At 33.3% G+C, this 16,694-nt stretch overlaps 3 protein-coding genes across 5 annotated transcripts; 1 reads left to right on the top strand and 2 right to left on the bottom strand.

Moving 5' to 3' along the window:
- Position 1: 1 nt before the first annotated feature.
- On the bottom strand, positions 2–2,112 carry LOC127264146 (homologous-pairing protein 2 homolog). Its single transcript, XM_051293570.1, has 6 exons — positions 1,905–2,112; positions 1,777–1,802; positions 894–1,161; positions 608–678; positions 328–516; positions 2–241 (listed from the first exon to the last, which is right to left on the bottom strand). The coding sequence occupies exons 1-6, from the start codon at positions 1,930–1,932 to the stop codon at positions 143–145; spliced, it is 681 nt and encodes a 226-aa protein (XP_051149527.1). The 5' UTR covers positions 1,933–2,112; the 3' UTR covers positions 2–142.
- On the top strand, positions 1,100–7,213 carry LOC127264144 (serine/threonine-protein phosphatase 2A 65 kDa regulatory subunit A beta isoform-like). 3 transcript variants are annotated; one of them, XM_051293567.1, is made up of 13 exons: positions 1,100–1,323; positions 2,772–3,193; positions 3,682–3,928; positions 4,698–4,810; positions 5,170–5,249; positions 5,326–5,467; positions 5,564–5,644; positions 5,761–5,865; positions 5,942–6,124; positions 6,213–6,305; positions 6,373–6,512; positions 6,583–6,649; positions 6,737–7,213. In XM_051293567.1, exons 1-13 carry the CDS (start codon positions 1,302–1,304, stop codon positions 6,854–6,856), a joined length of 1,815 nt encoding a protein of 604 aa, XP_051149524.1. In that variant the 5' UTR covers positions 1,100–1,301; the 3' UTR covers positions 6,857–7,213. The 3 variants fall into 3 exon arrangements, with proteins under 3 accessions (XP_051149524.1, XP_051149523.1, XP_051149522.1); XM_051293566.1 differs by lacking the exon at positions 1,100–1,323 and adding an exon at positions 2,120–2,261; XM_051293565.1 differs by lacking the exon at positions 1,100–1,323 and adding an exon at positions 2,145–2,292.
- A 2,923-nt stretch (positions 7,214–10,136) lies between these two features.
- Positions 10,137–14,088, bottom strand: LOC127264188 (uncharacterized). Its single transcript, XM_051293639.1, has 7 exons — positions 13,820–14,088; positions 12,638–13,086; positions 12,273–12,456; positions 11,944–12,168; positions 11,714–11,830; positions 10,642–10,875; positions 10,137–10,535 (listed from the first exon to the last, which is right to left on the bottom strand). Exons 1-7 carry the CDS (start codon positions 13,955–13,957, stop codon positions 10,323–10,325), a joined length of 1,560 nt encoding a protein of 519 aa, XP_051149596.1. The 5' UTR covers positions 13,958–14,088; the 3' UTR covers positions 10,137–10,322.
- Between the last annotated feature and the right edge of the window lie 2,606 nt (positions 14,089–16,694).

Here is a 16,694-nt window from a genome sequence, read left to right as displayed (position 1 = left end):
CTGAAGTATGAAAGATGTTTTGCATTTGATTGAAGCCAGGGAAGAACATATAATAACAAAGAAATGGCAATAACTATTAGCTTAAAGTGATTAGATTGTAAGTCTTGAAACATGTTTATTGTTGGAATCTTGTTAAAAAGGCTTACTTGATCCTGGGCTTCTTCTTTCCATTTTGAACCAGGTCGCTGTAAGATTGCAAGCTTACACCGACCTCTTCGTCGTACTCAATACCAAGTTCCTCCTGTAACATATATATACATGTTATGAAAGATAGGTTAGTTTAGTTACTTGGTAACAAAACAAATGATTTACAAGATACCACAAGACCTTGAATTCATTTAGATTCTTTGGGGAGTTTTCGGTTATTGCATCCCAAATTTCTTTGAACATCCTCTTTCGTCTTCTCCACTGAGTTACCATATCCACATAAACTTTCTCCACTGCCTGCCGCTCTTCAGGGGTCACAAGAGTAACCCCTTGCCTCAATTTGATCAATTTTTCCTCCATCTGTTCGGTCTGTAAATCATTGAAAATGTAGAGTGTTATGGATGTTTGTGCTGCTTATGAGAAAGATAAATAATATAACTTCATCCATGAAATCACTCACATCCTTTGCCAATTTGGTTTGTCTGGCTTGTATCTCTTCCAGGGTTAAGTTTGACTGCAGTGCTTTAATCTCTGTGACAATGATAAACATTCAGATCAGATTGACTAGTGAAGCAAATCTGAATTTGGAAATCACATTCACATATCAGCACATTCTTGGAATACAAATATAATGAAATGATCCATTTATATGATAGAAGAAATTCGAAAATGCAAGAGGTAAAATTATGGGAACTGCTTTAGAACAAATAAAGCAGTTATAAACTACGTTTTCTGAACTATATTACCTCCTTCAACATCACCAATAGCTTTCTTTTGCTCATTGAGCTGCTCTTGCAGTTTAGCATTATCTTCCTTCATCTGATTCAGCTCTTCATTATTTGGAATGTCGAACTGATCTTGTCTGGCCAGGTATAGTTTTTGCTTGCCATATTCCTTGAATGATATTTTCCCACTGTCAGCAAGGCTATCCAATGCTTTCTGTACTGCAGCCTTTTTTAGATTGAATTTTTGCAAGGAATCGGCGACATTTTGTGAATTCAACGGCCTATTCTGCTGCAAATGTACAATAAAAATGCATACAATATCACCATAAGGAGCAATTATTGACTAAATGTTTGCACACAACACACAAATTGTCAATAGTTCAGAATCATTGGCAAAGCTACCCCACTCCACCCAAGAAAAGGAGAGAGATGGCCTCCCTTTCATTACCAGGTATGAATGGTTTATAGCATCCTAGGAGACAATTCAAGGCATCATAAATTTTATTCATGATTTATTCCTTTCTCCTTTAATTACAACATCACCAACTCCTTTTATCTAAGTGAAAATTCTAGACCAACTGGAAGAAACAACTACTAGTGATTCAAAGCGAAAGTAGACAGAATCTTCTCCTTTTAGTCAGAATATTACAAATTCCTTTGATCCAAGTGAAAATTCACAAACTGGAAGAAACTGGTAGTCGTTCCAAACGCAAAATAACCAGAATCACTATAAACAACAACGAAATCTTACTACACGGGTACTTCAACCAACTAGCTACAACCAATTAAATCTAACAAAACAAAAAACAGCTATCTGAAAAAATAAAAATAAACAAATCAGTCGGTTCCTTGCCCAAACGACTATAAAACTTGAACATACACGAAAGATTAGTATGCTAATTACCTCATTCACGTAGTTGAGCACGATTCCTGCAAATAAACACCCAGAAACAAACCGATAACTTTCAAAAAACCATTCCCAAGAAATCAAAGATCGGTGTTCGTATTAGAAATCATAATACAGCCGATTACCTTCACTGCTATCGGATTTGGGAGGCATTGATTGGAGAGGTTAGAGACCGGGAAATACGTCGTGCGCAGCACTCTTTGCAGAGGAGCTCAAATGGGAGAAATAAAATAAAGCGGTCCCGCCAATTTTAAAAACGACGACGTACTAGTAGTATTACAGTAATGACAAATTACTAAAATGCCCCCAAGGGCACAACTATCTAACACGACTTTATCGACGTAGTAAAGTCGCGTTTATAGTATTCCGCTTTTTGATGAATGGAAAGAAAAACAGAGCACTTGTCGGGAAATACCTCAAGGTTACACACGAAGCTCTCTCGCGGCCTCCGATTGGAATCCAGCAGGAATTGGTTGCCTCTGGTAGCTCTCGTTTGTTCCTCTTTTGTTGAATGTATGCTGAATCGTATCATGTTTCTGTTTTTTTTTTTTTTTTGGATTTTATTCTTTGCAATTGCCAGATCTGACTTTTTTTGGCCGATTGATTTCGATTTCGATTTCTCGTTCGCTGTTTTAGTATATGAGAAATCTCAATAATTTCTTGATAATCGAACGTGGTGACTACGCTGATTTTCTGTAAAAGAAAATTGTCATTTTGCTATCGTCGAAGAAATTAAAAGCGATTAAGAACCCTTCCGCTTCATAGCTTCAACTCTTTGTATGCGCGTACGTGGAGGATGATAAAGAACCTGATTTGTGTTTTTTAGGACTGAAAAAATGGTTTTATCTTGCGTGATTGCCATATATTGTAGGTAAAAATGAGGATAAAATTTAAGGGTTTCTTAAGCGTCTGAAGTGTATGTGTTATTCTCTGTTGTTATATAAATCAGATGAGGCTTATGTTTATTTATTATTTGAAATGTGTTGATGAAGTGTGTATTGCTGGGAAGAGTATTGAGAAAATGGCGATGGTGGACGAGCGGCTCTATCCGATAGCAGTACTGATAGATGAATTAAAGAATGATGACATTCAGCTACGCTTGAATTCTATACGGAAATTATCGACCATAGCACGTGCGCTTGGGGAGGAGAGGACACGCAAGGAGTTAATCCCATTTCTTAGTGAGAACAATGATGATGATGATGAGGTGCTGCTGGCAATGGCCGAAGAATTAGGCGCCTTCATGCCATATGTTGGTGGGGCGGAGCATGCACATGTGCTCCTCCCTCCTTTAGAAACACTGTGTACGATGGAAGAGACATGTGTGAGGGACAAAGCTGTGGAATCGCTATGCAAAATTGGGTCACAGATGAGGGAAAGTGATTTAGTCGACTCATTTATTCCTCTCGTGAAGGTAATATAAGCATTTTGGCCTTGCATTGTTTTCTAAATATTTAGATTGCTGTCTTTGTCTAGGAGGTGTTTGCTCATACATTATAAGATAATTCGTGGCCCTTCAGAATTCTGTGATGCGTGCTACTATGTTCCTCTTCTATTTATTGCTATTTTTTCTTTTTTCTTACCATAGTACCGATATCTTCATATTTATTCCATTTCTGGTATTACGATCATATGCTGACTATTGCTTTGGATGTGTGGAACTCGCTGTTTCACTGGTCATTCACTTTCTAATGCTACTTATTTGACAAGAATCAACTTTCATATTTATGATGCAGCATGAAGTGTGCATATTCTAGTGCTTATAGTTCAAAATGCTTGGAATTTGTTGCCCGTGACTTTGATACAATATTGATGTACACTCTTAATATTGAAGCCTCCATCTCTTTAATTTTCATTACATTTATATAATTACTCTGTGTATTGGTTTGTTCATAATTACAGAGGCTTGCTGTTGGTGAATGGTTTACAGCTCGAGTCTCAGCGTGTGGACTATTTCATATTTTTTATCCAAGTGCCCCAGACTCATTAAAGCCTGACTTAAGGGAAATGTACAGTCAGTTGTGCCAAGATGATATGCCAATGGTTAGAAGAGGTGCTGCAACAAATTTGGGAAAATTTGCTGCCACTGTAGAACCTGCTCATCTCAAGACTGAAGTCATGTCTATGTTTGAGGATCTTACACGAGATGGTATATAATATTTTTTACTTCTTGCATTTTAGATCAGATGATATTCATTAGAATGTATGCCTAAGATGGATGAATAAATTTGTTTACTGAAGCAGAGAAATGCTCAAAAAGATGATGGATGCTATTGAGTCTTGAAACAAAAAAATCAGGGGAGGGACTTGTTGGTGATCCACCTAACACTATATAGCAAGGCACGCGCCTTGCTGTGCGCATTTTTGTTATAAAGTATTAGGGGTTTATAGGGTATATCTTTTGTTTTCTTATTTTTATTTGAAAGGAACGTCGGGGAGTCTTTTATTCTTCCACTTGTTGCATATATGTGTGTATTATGTATATTAATAATATAGTTATACTTAGGGTGTGTTTGTTTGGAGGTTTGGATTTTGAGTTGGGATTTGAATAGTAAAAATTTTGAATTTGAATAGTTGTATGATGTGATATAAATAGGTGTTGATTGATGTTTTGAATGTAAAATTGATTTTTAGTATAATACTAATAATGAACAATAGGTGTTTGATTTGATGTTTTTGGGGAAAAAAAATTGGATGAATAGTGGAAAAAAAATCCAACCCCTCAAACAAACACACCCTTAAAATATGCACCATGCAGCATTTACAACTATGTGTCCGCAGTTGAAACATGTATTATGTTCCTACTTGTGGCAATCACGAGTATTGATTACTGTCATCTTGAACAATGTCTTTGTGGGATAAGGAAACAACAAAAAGTACGATGGCAGATCTAATTAGTATTTTTGTTTTGTTTTCAGATCAGGATTCTGTTCGCTTGCTAGCTGTGGAGGGCTGTGCTGCACTTGGAAAGTTACTGGAATCTCAAGATTGTGTTGCACATGTTCTCCCTGCAATTGTAAACTTTTCACAGGTACTCTGCAAAAACAATGTTGTGAAATGTCCCTTTGTATCATTATAACTATTTTCTTCATATTGTCTTGCTCGACTGAGATTTTAACTCTGGTGTCGTTGAATTATGTGTTGGTATTATATGTGATGTTGACTAATATATGTTTTGTGCTAAACTATTGGAACAATTCTTGGGCATCTTATTTCCTTTATTAAATGTTTTCCCTCGTAGCTTATTAACTGCAATCACAAAACTGACCTTATCAAATTTTGAGGCATAAAATGAACTTTGGTTACTCTAACAAACACTATGCCATTGACGTTATCTTTGTGTTAAATATCATTCTAGCAAGTAATGTATGTACATGTTGTGTATATCAGGATAAGTCTTGGCGTGTCCGCTACATGGTTGCCAACCAGTTGTATGAGCTTTGTGAGGCTGTGGGACCTGATCCTACTAGGTAGTTAATTGATATGTTGCCCATACTCACGTGTAATTATATTAATATTACACTCCTTCACATTTGGTTTTTCAAGGACGGATTTGGTTCCTGCTTATGTCCGCCTACTCCGAGACAATGAAGCAGAAGTGCGAATAGCTGCTGCTGGGAAAGTGACAAAATTCTGTCAAATTCTTAATCCCGAACTTTCTATTCAGCACATTCTCCCATGTGTCAAGGTAGCACCATTGGTTTTTACCCCGTATCGGTAGTATGAAAATATCATTACTATTATTGTTTTCATTGTGTATTTGATGGGAGATGACCGATCGCAGGAATTGGCATCTGATTCTTCACAACATGTGAGATCTGCTCTGGCATCTGTTATAATGGGAATGGCTCCCGTTTTGGGGAAGGTAAAAACTATTGCTTACTTATCGATATTTTGGTTATTCTTCATATATGACCAGCTACCAATTGGCTCTATTTGGTGTTTATTTTTGGTTATATCGGATTTGTCTCATTGATGCAGGATGCAACAATCGAACAACTTCTTCCCATCTTTCTTTCCCTCCTGAAAGATGAATTTCCTGATGTTCGTCTTAACATTATTAGCAAGCTCGACCAAGTCAATCAGGTAAATATCCCATTCCTTTATATTTCCACCACATTCAGTAACCATTTCAACAAACTCGTCTTCTCGGCCTATGCAGGTCATAGGAATCGATCTGCTCTCCCAATCTTTGTTACCAGCCATTGTTGAGCTGGCCGAAGATAGACACTGGAGAGTCCGCCTCGCTATCATAGAATACATACCATTATTGGCCAGTCAGTTGGGCGTCGGATTTTTCGATGATAAGTTGGGTGCACTTTGCATGCAGTGGCTGCTCGACAAGGTTGAACTTTCCGTTGAAAATTATCTATATCTTGAACTTCAATTTTGTAGGGAATGCATAAATCGACAGTTATGAAAAAATTTCACAGGTTTACTCCATTCGAGATGCTGCAGCTAATAATCTGAAGCGTCTGGCAGAAGAATTTGGTCCCGAGTGGGCAATGCAGCACATAGTTCCTCAGGTTCGATTCATTTCGGCAATCTTTCTTCATGAATGTTCTCGAATCTTTTGATTCATATTCCGTGCAGGTTTTGGAAATGATAAACAATCAACACTACCTGTATCGAATGACTGTTCTTCACGCCATTTCCTTGCTCGCACCCGTACTGGGCTCCGAGATAACATGTTCCAAATTGCTTCCTGTCGTCATCACTGCATCGAAGGACAGGTAACTCATCTTCCTATCTTGTCGTTGGTCCATTCCAGCAATTTTAACAAATTTCTGCGCTATTTTGCAGAGTGCCCAACATTAAGTTCAACGTTGCAAAGGTGCTGCAATCCATGATCCCAATCGTCGACCAGTCTGTGAGTTTCCCTCAATCCTTCAACTCTATAATTTTATTTTTATTTTTCCTGCAGAATACTGACCATTTTGCTATCTGAAACGTTTAGGTGGTGGAGAATACAATTCGCCCGGCATTAGCAGAGCTTGCAGAGGACCCTGATGTGGATGTTCGTTATTATGCCAATCAAGCTCTCCAATCCATCGACAACACCATGATGTCGAGCTAGGACTGCTGCCTCCCGGGTTTGTCTACTGTTTCTTTGTCTATTTTTCTTGTTGTGTCGCTGATCGATCGGTCGTTTTGTTTGGTACATGCTCGTCTCTGTTTACGTGTCGGGTCGGGTGGGTCGGGTTTCGAATGGCTCTCTGTGGTTTTTGTGCCCAAGAGAAGTCAGATATTTTTCTTCATAAGTTTTACAGATATTTCATATTTGCAGTTGTTGATCATCTCATCTTAGGTCTAATTTTACTTCTTTTTTTTTTTTTTTTTTTTTTTTTGCCCTTTGCTCTTTAGCAATGCACTGTAGTCTGTTTTTTGTTTTTTTAATAAATCGTTATATGCAAAATTCTGGCCGTTTAGTTTAGTTGTTTGTCACAAATGCTTCTCATTTTGGACTATAAATCTATTCTAATAATAATAATAACAATAATTTCCCTAAGAAGCGCAGGTAGAAGAAAGTATTTATCTGTGTTTGATTGATTTTGATTTTATTTTTATTTAAATAATATTTTAATATAATACTCTTTTGTCACACATAAAATGTTTTAACTTTTTTTCATTTTGATTGTCTCACATTGTGTTATTTTTTTAAAAAAAAATATAATTATATACTTTAATTATATTAAAATTTCATAAATTATAATTATTTTTATTAATATATTTTTTAGTTATATTTTATCCAAATTCTCTGAATAATTTAGCCAATATAAAAAGAATATTTAACTGGAGATAATATATTTATATTGACAAGCTACTGAATATTACAAACTACGGAATAATATTAATTTTGAGTTGGAGTAAAACCCAAACAAACCTTTTGGACTTTGATTATTTGCTTTAAATGTTTGGTTGGATGGTAGAATTGAATTAAACGTGAGAGGAAGTATTCATATACCTACCTACCTACACTACATTTTGTATAATCGAATCAAATCAACTCCAATCCACCCCACTTTAACTTTTTTATATGTTACGGCAAATATAGATTTTTTCACCCAATATTTGTTTTCATGACATGATTTTCTATTAATATTATAAGAATATATATATATTATTCACTCACAAAAAATTAATAATTTAACACAAAATATTATTTTTTATATCATCAATACAATTTTTATATCTAATATAAGAAATTTCTTCATCTAAAAATACAAAGGGAACAAATTATATATCCAGATTCTCACAATTATATATATATTTTTTTTGTATCTCATTACTGTTAACTTAAAAAATTCTACTAATATCCTAATTTTCATATTATTTGTTTTTAACCTAACCTATAATAGATTTTTTCTAGTAAATAAATAATTAATACTACATAATTCCATTCGAAGATTCATCTGATTAATACTTAATAATCATTCCCAACGTAATCAGAAGTATCAAGGGTTTGTTTGTTCCATGTCTTGCACTATTTATTTTATTTTTTTTTTTTTTGATCGGAGTCTTGCATTATTTATTTTATATTAAAAAAACAGACCCGAAATATTTACACAGTATTATATATATATTAAATGTTCTTGGCAATTTTAATTTTTTCTTTTAAAAAAAATAAATTAATATTTAGAGCGTGTTGATAGCTTAGCTGTTAGCGATTAGCTGATTTGACTAACGATTTATACGTAAAATGACAATTGAGAACATTTCTATTTTATTTTTGTTTTTAATATATTCAATTATGTTCAGTTTAGAATATTTAATATTTTTTGTTATTAGTTATTGAAAATTGTAAAAGTGTTATAAAAGTATTTATTTTTATTACAGTTAGATTTTAAAAAATAATATATTTTTATTAAAATATATAAATAATTTTTTCTATTGAAAATGATGTAAAATATAAAATAATAAATTTTTCGTGAATATATTTATCATATTAGTAATCAATTAGTTCATTATATTTATAATTTTCAATAAATTTAATTTATTTAATTTATTTTTAGTATAAAATTTATATAATGTAATTTTAATATAAAAATAAATTATTAATATTTATATTTTTTATTTTATGTTGATTTTAATAAATTTATTTATTTTACCATTAAAATAATTTTTATATAAAAATTGATTATTTTAAATTTATAAAAGTAAAACTATATTATAATAAAATATTCTAATATAATTAATAAATAATTAAAATATATTTATTTATGTAAAATGCATAATAAATTTTTAAAGCTTTTTCAAAACTCTGGGTAAGTTAGCTTTTCAGAGCTTTTTGAATCCAAAAAGCTATTCCAAAAAAGCTAATTTACCAAACACCTAAATTAGCTTTTTGACTACAACTAAAATTGTTCGATAAGCTAAAAGCTCTTAAAAAAACTATTTGCCAAACACCCCTTAATGTGATTTAAATATATATTTAATTTTATATTTAAAAAAAATTATACATCATTGATACCACCAATCATTTGAATCTTGAGAGCATATGTAACCAAACAGTCCCTTATTCTTTATTTAAACTTCTATTATTCTTAAAAACTACCAAACCCCTTCCAAACCACGTGGAAACAAACTTAACTCTAATTAATTGTGTGATATATATATAATCCACTAACTAATCGTCTACAAACACTAATCATATCATATGATATCATCAAACCCACTAACTATATAACTAACTAATCGTCTTACTTAGAGCATAAAGTAAGTTACTAGTGGAAGAAATTAGGTACCAAATTATTTTAGATTTGGGGGTTGAAATGTGTTGTCCTCTATCAAGTAACCTACTAGACTAGGTCGATCAAGTCATGTGTCACGCTTTCCAACCCCCAGTTTATTTTATTTTTAAACTATATATATATATATGTCCTAACTTCAATAAATACCTTTATAACAAAGGCTGCTCTCCAATCTTTTCTTGTTTTACACACAAAAAAAGTTCAGTCAAAAATGAAAAAATGGGAGGAGTCATCAAATAAGCTAGAGAAGGTTATTTCTAATTTAATTCTTTCGTATTATATCTATTCTAACATTATTATTACAAAAGCAATTCCTAGATTTTTTTCACAACTCTCTTTTCTCTTGCAGGGAAACTAATGGAACACTCATTTGAGCAAGATTGTTAAGGCAGATGAAGTGATGAAGGGACGAAGACAATCTATGTTCATACGACCTCGACCTCGGACCTTCATCATTTCTACGATAATATTTTTAATTTCTAAGAATATATTTTAGTAGCACACGTAAACACATATAATGTACCCATGTAAGAAGATCCATCTTAGCACAGTTTTTTGTTTTTTTGGATTCTAAATTCTTGAATGAGCTCGAAAAATCAACTAATGGTAATAACATTCTAATCATTCATTATATTTGCAAAGCACTTTTTTTTTTTATATTCGTTTTTTTTTTAGCCCCCCAGAAGATATAACACTATGAAATCACATTTAGAAAGCTGAAACAAATTATACAATTGCAATTTTAAAAAAAAAATAACAGAGAAACTTACCTTAAGGCAAGATCTATCAAAACTATGCAAGAGCAGCTCCTTGTATTTGCTCTTCCACTCTATGGTTCAAGACTTCCCGAGCCCGGGCGCTTCGATGTTGTAGCCGTTGGTGTAATTTTTCAGACAGCTGCACAAAGAACGCGGCATCCCACCTGTCGATTAGCGAGGGGTCTTCTGCATAACATATGTAAATAGATGTCACTGCACTTTCCACGACTACCATTGCCAGCCCAACCTGCCGGATAGAGAGAGACATTGAGAAAGAATCGCGGGAAGCGAGTGAGATTGTGTTATATAGCATGGGTTAGTTTTTTTTTTTTTTTTTTTTGTTATTTTATTACCAAGATCATCCCCATCAACATGGCAGTAGATCCCACCATTACCATTCGGTCCGGGTGCTTGATTCTAGTCCAGATTGCAGCGCATGTTCCGGATATGAGTCCGCCCAAGACTGTTCCCATGAATAAGACTGCACCAGAACAGTCGTATGCTATGAGAGATTCGACGCCTGTTGATTGGAAGAGCTCCCACGCATCTTTTGCTGAGTGATTGAAGCTCTTTCCATAAACAGCAATCTACATGGAAGAAAGATCCGAAACTGTGCCATGTTTATATCAAGTAAATTGATGCTGTGGGAGTTCGAAATTTAACTGATCATCCTTATAATTTGGAAGTTCCAAACCAGTTAATATATTAATGCAATTGATCGAAAGAAGGGCAAAAAATTATTATTCATATGTAGAGTGACTAGCAGGAAGCAAAACAGTTCATATATTAATGCAATTGATTTAAAGAAAAGCCAAAAGATGATAATTCATATGTTGAGTAACTAACAGGATGCAAAACAGTTAATATATTAATGCAATTGATCGAAAGAAAGGCCCAAAGATGATTATTCACATGTAGAGTAACTAACGGGAAGCAAAACATTTAATATATTAATGCAATTGATCGAAAGAAAGGCCAAAAGATGATTATTCATATGTTGAGTAACTAACAGGAAGCAAAACAGTCTAGGGTGTGTTAGTTTGAAAGATTTTTCCCGATTTCTACTATTCACCAATTTTTTTCCCCTAAAAACATCAAATTAAATAACTATTTTTCATTTCTTATATTATACTAAAGATTAATCTTACATTCAAAACATCACATCGACGCCTATTTATATCACATCATACATTTATTGCAATTCAATCTTTTTACTATCCAAATCCCAACTCAAAATCCAAATCCTCAAACAAACGCACCCTTAATATATTAATGTAATTGATTGAAAGAAAGCCAAAAGATGACTACTCATATGTAGAGCAACTAACAAGAAGCAAAACTCTCAATGGATTAAGATCATTTGGGTTTATATAGCCTTATAAAGCAACAAAGGTGAAAACTGTAGCAACACTGCAAAAAACATACCCGAGCATAAGCGTATTTATTGAACCAGCGGACCAAGAACTCAACCATGTGAAATAGAAAATCAACACAGCAAAGCAGGCACTCGTTACTGCCAATTTTCGATCTCAATCCCCTTATCTGAGAAGTCCACAAAAAGTTGTTATAGCATGCCGCACAAGTGGAATGCAAACAGTTATCACATGGCTATTCAATAAAGAATATGCTAAGAACATGTTCAATAGATTGCACACCTCCCACCGTAATGTACGGATAGCGGCTGTAAAGAGTGATCCATAGCATATGCTGCCAAAAGAAGTAGTGACGGCATATCGCAAGGAACTCATCACTGGTGTGGGAGGCATTGATGTTGCATCTCGACCACCATGAATAAGAACGAGAAAAACCATACCTGAAACTACGACATGGACTACATTACAGAGAACAGCCCCTGTCCAGAATAGACTGACAGAGAGAACCTGTGAGTGCACAAGGCAGCATCATAATATTGTCCCAAAAGTGTAGCTTGATAGCCATTATTCATTACGGAAGATATACTAAGAGCAAAAACTTGCCAGCTCACCACAAGAAGCCACCAGCGACCGGTACCACCAATTTCTAAAGCCACAACCCCAGCTGCACCGAAGGACCACAATGCTAGCCATAAAAGCATTACTAGCATAAAAATGCAAGCTATTCTAGTGACCTCAGGAAGGTTCCATGCCAACCTAACTGCTCTCTGTAGTACCAGCATGGTAAATGGAAGCCTATCGAAAGCCGAAAGCAAGGCAGTAAAATCAAAACCAGGCAATAACATTATATCTCTAGTAGAAATTTATCGTTTAGTAAAAGAGTTTTGCACAAGGAAAAAGGTTTCTAACATGATTATCCTAAGTAAAACAGTCATGAAGAGGTGAAAAGAAATTAACCACAAGTTATAATGCTTACCTATCGATGACAGCTATAACATACAAGAACTGCAATGCAGCGCCAATAGCAAATGCAACACCCCAGAAAAACTGATCGAGCCAAAAACACAGCACACTGATGACAGCAAGATACGTGGTCAAAAGATGCACCGAGAACTTCATCATTTGATTTGCACCAGAACCAAGCAACAACAACCAACTCCACCCCAGAACAGCCCCAATTCCACCAGCTACAGCATACATTGGCCAGTAGTCTTCTGTTAAACCATTCTTATTCTGAAGAAACCCCATTGTGAACTTGCCAATCAGCCTATCAGGCTGCATAAACCTATTTAGCCCCAAAACCGCAAGGACAAAGCCTACCACAACCAGATGCACCATAAATATCATCAACCAGAACACATCATGCCAATGGCGGGACACTGCTGGAGAAATTCCCTGAGAAGATGAATTACTCCCCACAGCATTCTGCAATCCAGTAAATAGTATGATCCACACAAACAGCAATGTGAATAAAAAAATAAAAAATAAAAAAAATAAATAAAATAAATAAAATAAATAAAAAACATAAATAGATACACACTTTGGATATTGATTCAAAGTTGTATCTGAATCATTGTGTAAAAGGTAACAGAAACATTAAATCCTCTTCAGCATATAGATCTCAAGTCAACATTTCATTACTTTCAAGTCCACCTCAGTTTCGGGAGTTGATTAAAGTTTCCGAAAGCTTAGATATTACTTCACCTAAATGACAAAGCGTAAGAATGTAACCTATGTAGTACACTGAAAAATAGTAAAATTTTAGAAGAACAGAATTAACGATCGTAAGCAAATCAAACAGCACTTTTTCAAGAGTCCTCAACTTAATTTGTCCATCCACATTAAGAAAGAGATGCAGCGATCATAAAAACATGGTAGAAGGAAAACACATTTCAAGGAAATCATAAAAATCCCCAAAAATCAATTGAAGCGACTAGTGATAACAAAATATATTCCAACGAGTTTGAAGCCTCATATCCAAACAAACCACTAAACTTCATCTCAAACTCCACAAGCTTAGTCATCAACACTAATTCAAACGCACGAAACTACTTAATCAAACCACCAATCACTAAAGCCAAAATCGTCCGCCAAAATTCCTCTACCAATCGACAAATCCAAACCAATACTCGCACAACACATAACATCTTCGCCATACCGTCTGTGCAGGTCCGTCGGCAGAGTCATAGGAAGACGAAGACGACGACGAAGACTGAAACTCGCTCATTCGGCCACGCTTACAAGTCAAACGCGCAAACCAACCAATATAGTGGATCAAAAGATTGTTCGGTAGCATACGTACAAATCCTCAAATTCCGAGCGCCGCAACAGTGTCCAATGCTTGAAAGCGACGGAGAGACGACGACGCAGCGGAGACCGAGAGGCGCAGAGAAACTTCCATGATTTGGTTTAACGAGTGATTGAAGAATTCGGGAAAAGGAAAGTCGCCAGGGAGTTGCCACCCTTTTGTTGTGAGGTTTGTCCCTATTCTCCAACCACGCGCTTTTTCAAACACGTGTTCTCCACTCTCTCATTAATAACCCTCCCGCGTGTCAAACACGCGCTCCTTGTGTAGTGGGCCATACGTGCTACGCAATTACACAAAAGCAATCTGAATATCTCCTTATCCGTTGAAACCCGACTAGAAGAGAAGTGAAGTCATTGCAGGTCCCGGGACCTCCAAGCTATAGCACATCCACACCGCTAATTATGTAGGGTCCATTTCATTGACGGTCCAGATTCATCCACGAGTGGGGCCTCAGATCCTAAAATTAGTTATGAACATCAGCCAGTTATTACGACGCCGTTTTAACTCGGACAGCGACCGACGTCGTCTTGAAGGCCGGCCACGGACATTCTTTATAGGATTCTCCGCCAGCTAAGCTTAGGACAATTTTTCTGCCATGGGCGTGTTCGTTAGTTCGTAAATCATTTACTTATTTTTTTTTTATCTAAATTAATTCTTAATTCTAATGTAAAGTATTTAAGTTTTATTGAATATTTGAATATATCATATTTAATATATATAATTTTTTTTTATGAGGTAGGAACCCGTAGTCGCTACCGAAAGTGTGAATAAATTTTTGATCGAACCTAATAGCTTACAAACTAGTCTCGACCTCAAATTACACTAGATAAATAATTTGTAAGCAGGTGACCATGTTTAATATATATTTAAAAATATTGAATGAATACATGGAGATCAGAAACATTATTATTACACAACAGTATATTAATTTATAGAATTTAATAATGTAACGCCACGATTTATTGACATGATTGACAATGGCATTTTGGCCCATCGGTAAATTACGAGTTTGGATTGGGTACATATTGTCATTATACATTAAATGATCATAAATAATATTTAATTTAGGCATCACAGATTTTGATTTTTATTATACATTAAATGATCATAATTAATAGGCATTACAAAGTTTAATTAATATAGAAGCGTGTTTTTAGAATAATAAAAAGAATTTAATAATAATAATTAAATGTATGTAAGTATAAATAGCTATTTGATATAATATTTTAAATAAAAAATAAATATATAATGTAGTAATATGTTAGAAGGAGAAAAATTTACTTATTATAAATGAATAGTAAACTTATTTTTTTAGTTATTTGTATTTAGAACTCATGTATAGATAAAAAATTTATCGGGGATATAGTTTTGAGCAATAGCATGTTCCATCGATAGGACATAAAAAAGATAAATAAGTACATGAAGAATAACAATGTCGATTCTTCGATGAATAGTAAAAAAAGATATATCAAGGGGTTGATTCATACAAATTAATGTTTATAAAATGTATATAATTATTATATATTATGTAAATATATATATATAGATATTATAGTATTTTTTAGTAATATTCATCACAAATAGTATAACTCAAACATTGGGTAAAAAAATCCAAAAATCATGTGTCTCAAATTCTCCTGAAAAACAAATGAATTTATTCATTACTAATTTATGTTAAATTGGTGTGTTTCTTTTGCGATATATATATATATATTTACTATTTAAATTCTGCATTTTCATAAAAATATATATATATTTATTTTATTCACTCAAAATCTTTTCATATACTTATTTTACTCTGTCAACTCAAAAAATTTTATTTCTTTTAAATAAAGTTATATCTCATATAAATATAAAAATATATATAAAAAGAATAAAAGCAAAATTATTTTTACATATATCATCAGATACAATAATTCAATAAAATACTAATGTATCTAATTTTGCGTGTCAAAAGTAAATAAAAATATTATTAGTAAGTAAAGAAAGTACCAATTTTTTAAAAAAAATAAAAATTAATCATTTTAATATTAAATTCAAACCGATTTTTCTCCGGATTCATCTCTTAAGAAACACAAAATTTAGTAAAGATATTCAAGAGTTTAGAAATTTGTGTGGAGACCCATTAAATTGCCCTAAGTGGGCCCGGCCCATACACTAAGGCCTGTTTAACTATCCATCCTCAAGGAAAACTGATTATATAAATTTTAACTTAAAAAGGATTTTTTTTATTATGAGTTGAGATTGTTGTGGGAAGTTTTATTGTATGGAAGAAGATGTTATTGGTGTTAATAATTAGTTATAATATATATATATATAGTTAAATTAAATTTAAAATATATATTTAAGTTTTTTTTGGGTGTATTTGCTTGGTGTTTTAATTTGAAATATTTGTTACTAAAGTCTAAATAATTTTCGATAATATAAAAAAAAAATATTTTGTATTAAATATTAAATTTTATGAGAGAATAAAATATATATTATATATATATTGAAAATCGTAATAATATTTTAATTTGGATGAACAAAATCTTTTTGTTGTTTATATTTTATAAATAATAGTAGCATTTTTGCAATTAATATAAAAATTAAAAATATATTGGTATTAATATGAAATTATTTTTATTGTAATAAAGAATACATTATTAATGTGAAACAAATGAAAATCATAAAATATATATTTAATTTAACCATGATGTTGGGTGAATTTGTGAGTCATATGTTT

Source organism: Andrographis paniculata, unplaced genomic scaffold, assembly GCF_009805555.1.
Source record: "Andrographis paniculata isolate CXL003 unplaced genomic scaffold, ASM980555v1 Contig69END, whole genome shotgun sequence".
Lineage (NCBI taxonomy): Eukaryota > Viridiplantae > Streptophyta > Magnoliopsida > Lamiales > Acanthaceae > Andrographis > Andrographis paniculata.
The sequence above is the reverse complement of the archived record's forward strand: the minus strand, read 5'-3'. Positions and strand labels throughout refer to the sequence as shown.